Consider the following 14,095-nt stretch of genomic DNA (forward strand, 5'->3'; position numbering starts at 1 on the left):
GTTATGTGTATTAAGTCTTAAGAGTTCATTGAACTAATAGTTGAAGGTTGGGTAAGTAGATTGAACTTAAATGACACAATTGAAAGTTAATATCTATGTATGATTAGTAAGAATTAAACTTGGGATAATAAGACTAATTTTAGTAGGTGATGGCATTAAGAATTAGGAGCTGTCAATTAAGATATTAATTTTGAAAATTAGAACAATGAGCAAACTCATCTTATTTCTTCATTTCTCTAAAATTCGTATCTGGCCAAAAACTCAAAATTTGAAATAAGAGAGATGAGTGAAATACCCGTAAAAATTTAAAATTAAAATAGAGTTTTACCAACTATTAAAGGAGCCAAACTAAAGTTAAAGAATTTTAAATATATTAACAATTTAAAAACTGAAATTGGTAAGCTGTTACTTGTGTATTATTAAATTATTGTTAGAATTCTTGATTATAAATTAGACAAACTTCAATTGATACTTTCAATATTTAGAACCAGGAGAAAAAGCTGAAGTAGCCTTTAATTAATTCCTTTAAAAACAATAGTATAAGCTATGATCATTTTTTATTAATAAGATAAACATTCAACAACAAAAAATACAAATAACGTTTTTCAATAAATTATGACAATTTCCTTTGATCTAAGCAATAAGCAATGGACTGACATGACAACTAAGGCAAGATGTAAGAAATTATATATTTTAGTTAGCCTTATTTTATTCTGTAAACTTATATTAAAACTATGTCTTGGAAATATTTTAGGAAAAGAATATTAAGGAAAACAATTTAATTTAATTTAATTTAATTTTGAATCCTCCTTATTTGGATGGTTAAAAAAATAAATGAAACAGTCCATTCTTTATTTATGGAGTACAAGAAAAAAAAAAAGAAGAAGCTTCTGTTCATGGAGTACTTTCAGTGTTCTTTCCAGAACTATCACAATAATCATAAACTTGGTTTTCTGATTGTAAGTTTCAACCAGCAAATTAAAAGACAAATGGACCCAAATTAACATTTTTTAATTGATTAAATTAATTAAAATGAAGTTTGCCATATGTCCTTAATCAGTAATTAACAACTCTGTATATTCAATTATGTTTGGTCAATGAGAAAAACATTAACAAAGTTGTCTCTTTCTTCCAAGCAACTTGCATTCACAATGTCGAGGAAATTGCACCCTGGAAACAGATGCTTATTTGACTATTCATTTCTCAATTAAATATATATATTTTTTTTTAGAGACAAAATGCAAGTAGTTAGAAATGCTATGCAGTTTCCTAATAGTTTATTTGCAATTTGTTTTTATTTGTCTTTTTTAAATTATAAATATATATTAAAATTAATTAAATATTCTTATTATTCATTTAAAAAAGACTTTACAGTTTCTTTAGAAAACGTTTCGAGATCTAGTCAACTTACTGCTGGACTAACCCTATATTAAATATTTGAGAAAAAAAAAGGATTATATTTATCCATAATTTCAGAAGTTATTTTCTAGGATGCTATCAACTGGGATCAATCCAAAATAATAAATGGAATCATAAATTGAGTTCCTACTTAGGCTGACCCTTAATTTAATATTTTGTTTTGTTAGCTACTTGCTAATTTACCAGAATCTGAACCTATGGTAACCATTGACCATTACTGTTTTTTTCCTTATACAAGAGTCCACCATATATTAAACCCTTTTGCATAGTATTACATATTGATCATTCCCTCACTGTCTTTGCCTGTTTCACCACAGCAAAATGTATCCAGTAGTAAATGATCGCCAACCAACCTTTTCAGCTGATGGGCATCCAGGGCCAGTGCCTGTTTCAGGAGTTCCGAACCCGAGTCCTGCACAATCTTATGTAGCTCCACAGCCTTATGCTTCATATTTCTCCACCAGTGTGCGCCATCCAGGTCCAACCGGAAAATGGTCGACCGGTCTTTGCCATTGCTGTGATGATCCTGCAAACTGTAAGCACATAAACATAAACTCATATCTACATGCATCAGTTTGTGGTTGTGGCCTTTTCTTTAATTGACTGTATAGCTATATATGTTACTTTTTCCAGGTGTGATCACTTGCTTTTGCCCTTGCATCACCTTTGGACAGATAGCTGAGATAGTGAACAAAGGATCTACATGTAATTAAGCCCTTCTTCTTCTTATTATTATTATTATTATTATTGCCTTTTCCTTTAGTCTAAGTCTTGTATATTAATTTCAGTTTGAATTTAAGGGTGAACCTTCTTTCATCAACTATAATATTGCAGCATGTGCTGGAAGTGGGGCTGTTTATGGGCTATTATTGGCTTTTAGTGGCTTTGCATGCTTGTACTCATGCTTTTATCGGTCGCTATTGAGAGGCCAGTTTGACCTGGAGGAAGCTCCTTGTGTGGATTGCCTGGTTCATTTCTGCTGTGAGACTTGTGCCCTGTGTCAGGAGTATAGGGAACTCAAGAACCGTGGATTCGACATGGGAATAGGTATGCTGTTTATAATCCCTGTGAACATATCGTTAACCTAGCTTTCTGATTCATTAAAACTTGGAAAGAACAAGCTTATCAAATCCAAGGGTAAGCTATGCTCTTCTCCTTAATCATCAAAGCATGAGTCCAAAGTACCACAAAGTAATTATTAATTTTCTTTTCTTTTATTTGCGATTTGCCTGGTCTAAAATGAGTCACTTATTTTTTATTGGCTATATCAAATGCGTGAAAGTTGACCTATGATCAGTGAAGATCATTTTACCGACGAATTATAATTCGTCGCTAATCTTTTGCTAATTAATAGCATTTTTTTGTGTTTAACTAAATAAAACATAGTATTATTATTATAATAATAATAATAATAAAAAAGCACCTTACTGTAATTTTTTCCAACTATAAATTTCAATTCTGAATGAAAAAACAAGCAGACAATATTATTTGTGAAAGCCCTTCATCATCTTGTTTATATACAAACTGATGAGTTATCATATGTATGGCTATTGGAGGTTGGGAGGCCAATATGGATAGGCAAAAACGGGGTGTTACAGTCGCTCCAATCGTGGCATCAGGCATGACAAGATGACAACGTGTATTACTTCCATCACCCTTAGGACATGTAAAAGTTTGTTTTATTACATGACATTTGTATATTTGCTGTTGGATTGACTTGGAATATGGAGTGTACAAAATATATAATACCCATTACCCAATAAAGTTTTAAAGAGATGGATTGTTTGGCTGCTAATTATTTACATTTTTTCAGTTTAGAATGATAAGCAGATAGCTCAGTTTGTTGTTTATTGCCAAATGACAGCCTAATGCATATTTTATATATGATTGATTTCACATAGATAAATTGGTACTAATGCTTGGAACTTAAAAAGGACACAGAAAAATAATGCCTAACCAGCATCAACAATTCTCATTGTATGTGATGGAGGAATTACTCAAAAATAAATAAAATATATAAATTATTCTATATAAAAAATGAAACTAATGAATAAATATGGATACAGCCCATTTTACCATAATCAATAAATATTTTTTTTTGTCACGAAATAGAGAAAGAAAGAACGATCGATGATAATAATTTTCACCAGCTATAATCATACGAGCTCTCTTTTACTCTGGAATGTTGCCAACATTGTATTTGATCATTTTTTGATATAAAGAACTAATTTAATATCGGATGATTATAACGTTCACCGCTGTATTATTCTAATCATTTATTTGTTTTATAAAATTTAGTTTGAAAATCAAATATTATTGTTATATGCATAATGAATTATAGATGAATGTAATAACATATCATTTTCAATTTCTAACAAAATTGTAAATAATAATCTCTACAAGGAAAGGTGAGAAATTCTTTTTTGGAAATTAAAGAAGTTTTTAGGTCTAAAATATACATTTTAAAATCTTAGCGGGTCGTTACTAGAAAGCCGTAATTATAAATAGTGAGTAATTTGAACTTTTTATTTTAAGAAAATAAAATAGAAAATGGTTGTCTCTGAACTCTCGCAAGCAACAGAAATGGAAGAAGAAGAAGAAGAAGAAGAAATTCTGTCACCTTCCGATTCGAGTGAAGATTATGCCCTTGATGAAGAAGAAGGTGACGACGACGACGTCGACGTCGTTCAAGCGGCACAATCTCCGTCCGATGAAGAACTCAAATCAAAGAATGTAGACGCTCTCGTTAGGTAATTTCAATTTAAAGGATAACCTTACAAGTTTTTTAAGCTAATTTTACCGTTTGAAATAATTGCGAAATGTTGCGACTTTGATATACCAGAGGCAATCTTGTAGTAAAGAGACAGTCTTTGCTTCCTAGAGTCCTTTCAGTGACAGAAGGAGCAGCAATTTGTAGGAAACCTTTTAAACCTCCGTCTTCTAATGGTTATAAAGATGGAAATCAACAGCTCTCTCGTCGCCTTTTGGCTCGGAAACGCTTTGTTCCTTGGGGATCTTCGAGGCCTGTCTTGCTCCCTATTACTAATAGAATTAATGTGTCAAGTCCTTTTGAGAAAGATGTTGTAGTCGAGGATACTGTTACTTTGCCACCTGGAATTGATCCTTTGGTGCTGTGGCAACCTGATGAGTGTGATTCTACAGCTGGTAATTTTATACCCATTATTGTAGATTCGTTGCTTGTTCAGTTCCTTCGACCCCATCAAAGGTATTTGCTCATTTTACCTTTGGAAGTGTTAACTTCCAATTTTATGACTGTGGGTTAATGTAAAATGTATGAACTATCAATGCTGTAAACCTTTGTATGCAGAGAAGGGGTTCAATTCATGTTTGATTGTGTTTCGGGATTACATAGTGCTGCCAATATTAATGGATGTATTTTGGCTGATGACATGGGGTAAATGTCTTATCTTGAATTAGCTCAACATCTGAAGTTGTGCTTTCAATTTTATTTAAAGGTTGGTGTTTTTGCTTTTCTTTGCCAGTTTGGGAAAGACTTTGCAGTCAATCACGTTGCTGTATACTCTTCTTGGGCAAGGGTTTGATGATAAGCCTATGGTTAGAAAAGCCATCATTGTCACCCCAACCAGTCTTGTAAGTAATTGGGAGGCTGAAATCAAAAAGTGGGTTGGGGAAAGTGTTAAGCTTATAGCTCTTTGTGAGACAACTAGGGATGATGTTGTATCTGGAATTGACAGTTTTGCAAATCCTCGGAGCAATTTGCAGGTAATAACCTGGAATTTTCCTCCTCAATTTTCTGGAAATAAATATGTACTGATTCAATCTATTTCACCTAGGTACTGATTGTTTCATATGAAACATTTCGAATGCATTCATCAAAATTTAGCCATGATGAATCGTGTGATCTCCTTATATGTGATGAGGCTCACAGGCTAAAAAATGACCAGACATTAACAAATAGGGTATGACATGTTCTAATTCTTATGTTTTTAATTTTGAGAAATGCTATGTCCTTTTTCTTATGTTTTTAATTCTCAGAAATGCTATTTTACTGTTTCTTTTCTAAATTCATTTGGCCATTTCACTGGCATAGGTATTGGCAGCTCTCTCATGCAAGCGCCGCATTTTATTGTCTGGAACTCCAATGCAAGTAAGGGTCATTGGTTAAGGTTGATTCTGACAGTCTGAATTCTGAATGTTATATACAATTTATGATCCAATGTCATTTGAAATCATGCAGAATGACCTAGAAGAGTTCTTTGCAATGGTAAATTTCACTAATCCAGGAATTTTAGGTGATGCTGCATATTTTCGTCGTTATTATGAGGTACTCTATTTACATTCTAATCATATTCTCAATTTGAATTACATTTTTCGGTTCCTAAGTTTTCTCACTTGTAAAACATGAAGACACCAATTATCTGTGGAAGAGAACCAACTGCCACGGAAGAAGAGAAGAAGTTAGGTGCTGAGCGCTCTGGAGAATTAAGTGCAAAAGTGAATCAGGTAAACTTCTTGTGTATATGGATCCAATTGCAGAAGCTAGCTTTTGCAGGCATCAAGCCATTTCCCGTTGGTATTTACTAATGTAACTCCTGATATTGAGTAGTAATTTTTGCACCATATAAAACAAGAATTTCTACTTTTGTTAAAGAATGGCTTTTACTGTTTTCTCATCTAGCTTAAAATTGTTTTGCAGTTCATCTTGAGAAGGACAAATGCACTGCTATCAAATCATCTCCCACCAAAGGTATGTCCTTCAACATAATATCATGATCTGCATAGTTTAATTGCTAGACAACTGTGAACTTTACTTTTACTATTTAAGCTGTACTTGTATTTTTCACGTTCAATTGTATTGTTCTAAATTTAGTTTTTTGGCTTTATTTTCTTTCCAAATTTTTTTGCTGATTAAGTGTTAGTTGGGTAGATTGCTTTTTCTCTTCCTTTCGTGTTGAACTATAGCCTTGAGGTTAAAGTGAAAGATTGACATGCTAACTGATATTTCTCTTGCAGATTGTTGAAGTTGTTTGCTGCAAATTGACTCCTCTCCAATCAGAGTTATATAACCATTTTATACATTCTAAAAATGTGAGTTTGACTATTGAGATAAAAAAAAATTGAATTGAATATTGGAATTTGGCAGTCTATGAATGGAACCAAACCATTTGTTGCTCATTACTGAATAACAGGTAAAACGAGCAATTACTGAAGAAACCAAGAAATCAAAGATTCTGGCTTATATTACAGCTCTTAAGAAGCTCTGCAACCATCCAAAGGTATAAAAGTTTACAAGAATTAATTGTCTTGAGAGATCACTTTAATCTGGATTCCTCTTTCCTATGATGGTTTTGTCCGAACTAACAACTATATTTGTATTAGCCAAGTAATGATTGCCCAATACTGTAAACAAAATATATATGCACAATCATCTTTCTTCCTTTGGCATACTAATGGTTAGTGTGCATCTTTTAATGTATCCAGTGGTTTGACATGCATATAGTTTGTCAAATAATAAGGCTATGAAGAGCATCTTTTTTCCTTTTAATTTCTTTTTATTACACCATAAAAGTTAACTTAATGGTGGAATCCCCCAAGGACAGGATAATAAAAAGAATTTATGAGTGCTAATGAAATGGCAGTTTTTAACCCCTAGCGGCTAAATAAAGAAACTATAATTCAAGGTTTCCTCAAGGGTCTTCTCCCTTTTACATGTCATAGAATGATAGGGATATTTCATTACTTTCCAATTTTCGAGTATCTTTTGTACGGCATAAATAGAGAATCTATATCGAGGAAAGGTCTAACTTCTGGAATAAAGCCATTCATTTTTATGTGATTTGATACATTGCTGTCAGGAACATTGATAAATTAGGTGAAAGGATGGTAAGAGAGGGATTCAAACTCTTGGTAAACAATATTTCACACAGCAGTTCCAATGCTTTACTATTTTCAACCATAGGCACAGTCTCCTTATAATGCAAGAAAGGCTGCATATGCATATGTTTGACCTCCCAAAAGCCTGCAATGTGGAAGTCTTGTGCACTGGAGCAGGAAAGTCTTGTTTACTGGGGCATGCTTTCTGATACTGCAACTACCAAGGATTGAAATAGAGAATAAAAGGAAGCTACTCTTAGTAACTCCAACTGGTGATACCATGAGCTTGTCTTGTGGCATTGAATGTTGCCCTACTGTGTTATACTGAGCAACTTATTAAGTTGAGTGAACTGATTGCAGTAGAAAGTGATTTGCTGAATATTAACATATGATTCAACTTGAAGCCCTACTAAATAATTTTAACTTACGGTTACAAATTCATTCTTCTTCTTAGGTGCTGTTGTCTGCAAAAGATTCTTGGTAGTTTTTGTTTTGGTATATATTCATATTTACTTTAACTTGTGCATGAGGTCAGAATCCATTCTCATAAATAGATTACCTATGCAGCTCATATATGATACAATAAGAAGCGGAACTCCAGGAACTTCAGGGTTTGAGGACTGCATTCGCTTTTTCCCTCCAGGAATGTTCTCTGGGAGGTAAGCATCAATTCTATGTTTTATGTCCCGAATTTAACTTTAATGGGGCTACTTTTTTTTTTCTTTACTTGGTTATTTGCTTTGTTTTTTTTTTTTCATCTAGATCTGGTACATGGAGTGGTGGTGATGGGTCATGGATTGAACTTTCTGGCAAAATGCATGTTTTGGCTCGGCTGCTAGCTCATTTGCGTCAGAGAACTGATGATCGAATTGTTCTCGTCTCAAACTACACACAGGTAGTTATATATGGCGCCTTGCTAATCAATTTTGTTCTGATAGTTTTTTTGCATTCTACTCTTCTGTTTCCTTTCAGTTTTTTATATGGAGATCAAATGCTACTCCAGGCACACAGCCAAGTAAATGTTTCCAGGCGTTTGTTGTTTTACAAACATCAAAGCTAGTGAAGCAAAATCTTGATGTCATTTTATAAGCCTGATATTGGGATGAGAAACTAACCATACAAGAGTCTGATGTCATTTTATAAACATAACTTTTTACTACTTGTTTTTTCTAAATATTAGTACTACATGAAAATTTTCATTGAAAAACTAACTGATTAATAAAAGATGGTACGACAGACGACAACCTTGTTTGAAGCTGAACTGTTTGGTCTTGTCAAATTTGCTTAAACTAATTAAAGATTGACTCTTTTTTTTGGTTAAATCATTGCAACCAAAAAAAAAATATTCATTAAGCATTTAGTCTGAACCTTCTTAGTGGAAGAATGAGCAGTCGTTTTTGTATCCTCACAAAATGAATTGGGTTTTGCTTATCAGACCCTGGATCTTTTTGCTCAATTGTGCCGAGAAAGAAGATATCCACACTTGAGACTTGATGGAGCCACATCAATTGGTAAAAGGCAAAAGCTAGTTAACCGCTTCAATGATCAGTCCAAGGTATTAACACTTTTGTTTGTTAAAAATTGCAATAATATTCTGCTATCTGCACTGAGGGAAGATGCGGCAGTAATCAGCTTAATCGCTGATTAAACCATTTCAACTCCATGTACTGCAGGATGAATTTGTGTTTCTCTTGAGCAGCAAGGCTGGTGGTTGTGGACTTAATCTAATAGGTGGTAATCGACTTGTCTTGTTTGATCCTGACTGGAATCCTGCCAATGACAAACAGGTAAATGCCTAGGATAACTCATGTACAAGTTATGTGAGTTAGGAGGCATTTGGATCTCAAACTATATCTAATAATATAATACTGTCCTTCCCTAATTAGGCTGCTGCAAGAATTTGGAGGGATGGACAGAAGAAGAGAGTTTACATATACAGATTTCTGAGTACTGGAACAATTGAAGAAAAGGTTGATGGCCAGCAACTTAGCATTTAAATTTACTAGATTCCATTTTCTTCTTGCTTGATTTTTCAACAAGTAATGTGTCATTGAAGTTGATATGTCCTTGTAACTTTTGCAGGTTTACCAGCGCCAAATGTCAAAAGAAGGGCTTCAAAAAGTCATTCAGCATGAGCAAAATGATAGTACTATATCAGAGGTTCATTTTTGTTGCCATGTCTGTGCTATATGATTGGAATTCTCTACCATATGCATGATATTAATGTGCTAGAAGTGCAGGGAAATTTTCTTTCAACTGAAGATTTACGAGATCTCTTCACATTTTATGGGGATATCAGGTACCAAAATAGAGCATAATGCATCCCTCTTAAGTTAATAATCCTTAAGTGTGAGTTAAAGTGTTGTTTAAATTTCATATTTGAACTCCATGCACCAGTTAACATGGACTTACATCTTCATGCTCCAACTTGAATATTAAATTTTTGTTTAAAATTATCAACATAGGTCCGAAATACATGAAAAGATGAACTGTGATCGATGCCTATTTAATGATGATGGTCTTGAGAGCATAATGGATGAAGATGGATCAGTAAGTAGAAGATGCAAGTCAGATGAAGAGGTGTTCGATATAGGTGGATTCGCAAAAATCGCTGGGATCCTGCATGAGTTAAAGAGCTCAGAGAAGCAGGTGACTCACCAACCAGCCACAAGATGTATTGTTGTGTAATCGTCTCTTATCTGTTTGTTTACTTTCTGTTTGATGCCCCCATTTCAGGTAGGGACTCCACTGGAAGAGGATTTGGGAAGCTGGGGACACCATTTTCACTCAACATCAGTGCCAGATGCAATACTTCAAGCTTCTGCTGGTGATGAGGTGCCAAAATTTAAATTCATTTTTGGTTTGATTTTGTCTTCATGGAAAAAGAAAAAATTTCAGTGGGCAGTTCTCTTCACTATTTTTGGCTTGATAACTTTCTTCATTCTTAAAAACCTGGTTAAGTTAAATTGATATAACCAGGAGCACAAAACTAGTCAGGGATTTTCTTGAAACGATTGTGATACGTTTTAAGAGCTCGCACTATCTTTTTTAATAAAAATTGGATTTCTTTTCTTTCTTTCTCCTGCATCTTCCCCAGTTGTGGAAAAGGAGGTTGATCCCAAGTTCCAAACTATTTATAGTGTGAATCTACTCTAGGTTTTAGGGGAAAAGGACCATGTTGCACGAAGAAATTTTTATAATGCAATACGTATTTGTATGTTCACAAATCACTGGAGAATGAAAATTACCATCTTGGTAAAGTTCTTGAAGTTGAACTAGTGTTCAATATTACAAAGTTGAGATATACCACCATGATATGCAACCAATTCATGCTTCAACTTGCATTTCACTTTTTACTTATTGTGTCACATTCCTGCAGGTGACATTTGTTTTCACAAACCAGGTGGATGGAAAGCTTGTACCCATTGAATCTACAGCAAGTCCAAAAATGTTGGAGATAAAAGGGAATCAGAACCAGCATGATGGCAAGGAAAATATGAGCAGAACTTCAAGGTTATTTCAACATCAGAAACTTCTACAATCCATTTCTGCGAGTAGAGATTCTTTGGAAGAAACATTATCTGCCTCTTTTAAGCCTTTAGAAGGTGCAACTGTGAAGCGAAGGAGAACTTCTTTAAAGGGAACAACAGATTCAACATTAAAATCCAGACTATCCTCTGGAACTCAATTACCGTTCAAAAGGGTATTCCCCTACAATGTTGAACAGCATGATGATGATTTCGAGTAAAGTTTTTGGCGGCTGAATTTTTCATCTTGTTCTTGATTGCACGTTAAGATACTCGGAGATTCAGAGTGATTGCCATAAATGATTGGAGATTCCTTAAGATTGGCTAATGCTTCCTAATATGATTCTACTATACTAGAAGGCCCCAGCAAACTTCAGAGTTGGGAAACTTTCTAGACTCGAAACGACATTTTCATCTGTAACAGGAATTATCAAGTTATGACTAATCATCGGAAGGGATAAATTTTAGGACACATTTGTAAATTAGAAATGCAATAGTAACACAATGATATAGTACTTGAAACTTATTCTATAGTAAGTCGTTCGTTTTTCCGTTTGATTTGTTGTATCTTGTGTTGTACTAAAGTTTTTTAGCAATAAAACTTCTAAACTGGTTGATTGACTGTAACAAGGAAAAAAAGAAAAGAAAAAAAGAAGCTGATTCTCAATGTGCAGAACATCAAAACATTGGCCAGTTATTATTTAGAAGTCCACAATATTTAACACATGGGATGGCCAATTATGGCATGTTGGGAAAGAGAGATGACTGCAACAAATCTGGAGCAACATTCAAAGTACCCAAGTGAAAAAAGGGTCTCTTCATATGATCTAACAGTGTAAGATGTGCTTTGAGTTTAACAAAAATTTAAGATAGATTCCTGCTAGATTAAGAGGGACACAAAAGACAAACTCTGTTAACCATAGAGGAGACCAATTGGGAGACACTGTCCTTAGATCTAGTTTTTCTCCACTAAATTCATTGGGTAAGTCCAATCTCTTTGTTCATTTTCAATGCTTTCTTACAGTTGTAGTGTGAGAATAAACCACTTGTCCAAAACCCATTTGGTGGATGAATGGAAAATCTAATTTAAATGAGGATTAACCATGTGAATGTCAATAACCCCAATTCAGGGGGATGGAGCAAGATTTTAATTATTGGTAACATGCTATCAATAGTCAAACCTGTGGCATAAACTAGTCTCATTGGTCTTTGTTGTTTTTGTAAGAGTTGAGAGAAGCAATATTTTTTAAATGGTTGTTGGGTTAAGGATCAGACCAGCTAAAGCTCACATGGGCCTTGGAAAAGAATAGTTACTAGCTAGGTGGATTGGAAAGGAAGTCCCAAGGCTTAAAATATAGGAAATGCATAATAAAAATCCAACCTTTCTCAAAAGGAACATGCAGACAGGAATCCCAAGTCTGGCAGTGTGGTGTTAGTAATAACTTCACTCAAGAAAACACAAAACAAAGTAAAAAAGATAAAGAAGAGACAGGAAAATAAAATCCTTTACCTAGAGTTTGTGTAGTAACTTTTTTTTTTTCTTTTGACATGAGCAAGAATCTCTAGCTACATGTACTTTCCCCAAAATTTTGCAGAAAGAACAAATACAATTGGTGTGGATGTAGTAAAAGTGAATAATGGTCAAATGATTGAGAATTGCTTCTGAAATTAGATTAACATGACTTGGGCACATCAGGCAGAATATTAGGATCAAAATGGCCTTATCTGTTTGTCAAGAGCATCACTTAAATGACAAGTCTTCTATTTTAAACATACAAGTAAGCTCAATAGTGTGATGATGCTCTTTAACCTTTAACTTCTACTTCCACTATTGGTAAAATATTAGGGCATTAGAGAAGGGTATTAGCCTCATCTGTAATTACAAAATGACAAATCTAAGTAACATGAGATGTCTGCTAAACATGCACATAAAACAAGGTTTACTCCTATATAAATACAAGCATCTATAGGTGGATATTACCTGTGCATGGGAAAGAAACAACATAAAAAGATTAAGTGGGTGTTGGTTTGATTGTTTATGGCATGCTTAAACATGTTGAACAATGAGCAACAAAGCCTTTACACTTCCTCTATGGACCCAAGAATCTCCTTCTCCAGTGATTTTGTAGATACACAAGAAGCCATCAAATTTGAAACAAACTATAGAGAAGCACCAGTTTCTTCAGATTTTGAATTCTCAGTTAGAAACTACAGTATGATCCCTGCAGATGAGATCTTCTGCAAAGGCATGATTCTACCTTCGAAGGATAACTGCACCAACCAGCTCAGAAAAATGACTTTAAGAGATAAATTACTGGATGATGATGATGATTTTGATTCATTTCCAAGGGTGCAAAAGAGTACAGGTTGGTGGAAAGAGAGGCTGGGCTTGAAAAGGGGTCACATTGTAACCAAGAAAGGAGATAGAAATCATGGAGTTTTGGAAAGAATAGTTGAAGAAAAGAGGCATGTTTTTCTACATGAAGAGGGACTTGCTGGAAAAAATACAGGTGAGTTGACTTATTTCTTTCTCTTTTTAATTGTTTTGGCAATTCTTTTTTTTCCTTCAGCAATTAGCATTAAGTTTTCACTAGGGAGAGGGGAACAACTGAGCCACATGAGACTAGAAAATCTCATATGCATATATGATAAATTCTTGTGTGAATTCAGTCCACCACTAGATATATATGGAGACTGGAATTAGATTAGACCTAATTGGATAGATGTCTAAGGTTAAAAAACTACTAAAATCATGTGAAAAATTATACTAGTAGTGCACACATTCAAATTTCCCATAATTTTTCTTTTCCACTTTAGCATAAACATGTATACAGTTGCAATAAGCAAATTATGGTCTAACATGGCTTCTCTTATTTTTTACAGGAAGTGTTGACTGAAGGAGGAGAGGATCTAACATTATCTGAAACAAAAATGGAAGATAGCAGAGGCATAGACATGCTAAATTTTGAAGGTTAATTTACAGATTGCAAGTACAAGAAAGTTGAGATTCGTTTTTCTTTTTTTTGTTAATTGTTAGAATGCTTCACCTCTTAATTAGGCCTTGTAACTTCCTCTTCACTGTCATGATATCTTCCCTGCCCCATCCTTTCCCTGGAGGAAGTGACAATCCGCTGCTATGTACAAATGTTTGCAGATGAAGAACTTCCTTTCATCAAGCAGTTCTTTTGATTAATGTAATCTATGGCACTCTCAAATTTATCATTTAATTTCTCTCATAGGCATTGAATTTCTGATATCATTGCATTTTCATAAAAAATCTCCACAGTAGATGG

General features: G+C 34.1%; 2 protein-coding genes across 2 annotated transcripts; both read left to right on the forward strand.

Annotated features, from left to right (window-relative positions):
* Positions 1–1,467: 1,467 nt before the first annotated feature.
* LOC8275313 (protein CHROMATIN REMODELING 25) lies at positions 1,468–11,360 on the forward strand. The gene is made up of 25 exons (XM_002518730.4): positions 1,468–1,620; positions 1,667–1,954; positions 2,053–2,124; positions 2,254–2,466; positions 4,001–4,169; positions 4,262–4,645; positions 4,748–4,834; positions 4,923–5,163; positions 5,235–5,360; positions 5,492–5,548; positions 5,639–5,725; positions 5,809–5,904; positions 6,098–6,148; positions 6,415–6,489; positions 6,591–6,677; positions 7,843–7,934; positions 8,038–8,170; positions 8,711–8,830; positions 8,949–9,062; positions 9,162–9,245; positions 9,358–9,435; positions 9,516–9,574; positions 9,741–9,924; positions 10,012–10,110; positions 10,655–11,360. Exons 2-25 carry the CDS (start codon positions 1,741–1,743, stop codon positions 11,021–11,023), a joined length of 3,291 nt encoding a protein of 1,096 aa, XP_002518776.2. The 5' UTR covers positions 1,468–1,620; positions 1,667–1,740; the 3' UTR covers positions 11,024–11,360.
* A 1,400-nt stretch (positions 11,361–12,760) lies between these two features.
* Positions 12,761–14,053, forward strand: LOC8275314. Its single transcript, XM_015718872.3, has 2 exons — positions 12,761–13,312; positions 13,686–14,053. Exons 1-2 carry the CDS (start codon positions 12,841–12,843, stop codon positions 13,697–13,699), a joined length of 486 nt encoding a protein of 161 aa, XP_015574358.1. The 5' UTR covers positions 12,761–12,840; the 3' UTR covers positions 13,700–14,053.
* Positions 14,054–14,095: the final 42 nt, after the last annotated feature.

The sequence above is a fragment of the Ricinus communis genome, chromosome 6 (genome assembly GCF_019578655.1).
Source record: "Ricinus communis isolate WT05 ecotype wild-type chromosome 6, ASM1957865v1, whole genome shotgun sequence".
NCBI lineage: Eukaryota > Viridiplantae > Streptophyta > Magnoliopsida > Malpighiales > Euphorbiaceae > Ricinus > Ricinus communis.

Excerpts from the sequence above, each read along its gene's own strand:
- LOC8275313 (XM_002518730.4), top strand. The coding sequence starts at position 1,741 with ATGTATCCAGTAGTAAATGATCGCCAACCAACCTTTTCAGCTGATGGG. Across the intron at positions 4,835-4,922 it reads ATTTTGGCTGATGACATGGG|TTTGGGAAAGACTTTGCAGT; the intron begins GTAAATGTCTTA and ends TTTCTTTGCCAG. Across the intron at positions 6,678-7,842 it reads AGCTCTGCAACCATCCAAAG|CTCATATATGATACAATAAG; the intron begins GTATAAAAGTTT and ends TTACCTATGCAG.
- LOC8275314 (XM_015718872.3), top strand. The coding sequence starts at position 12,841 with ATGGCATGCTTAAACATGTTGAACAATGAGCAACAAAGCCTTTACACT.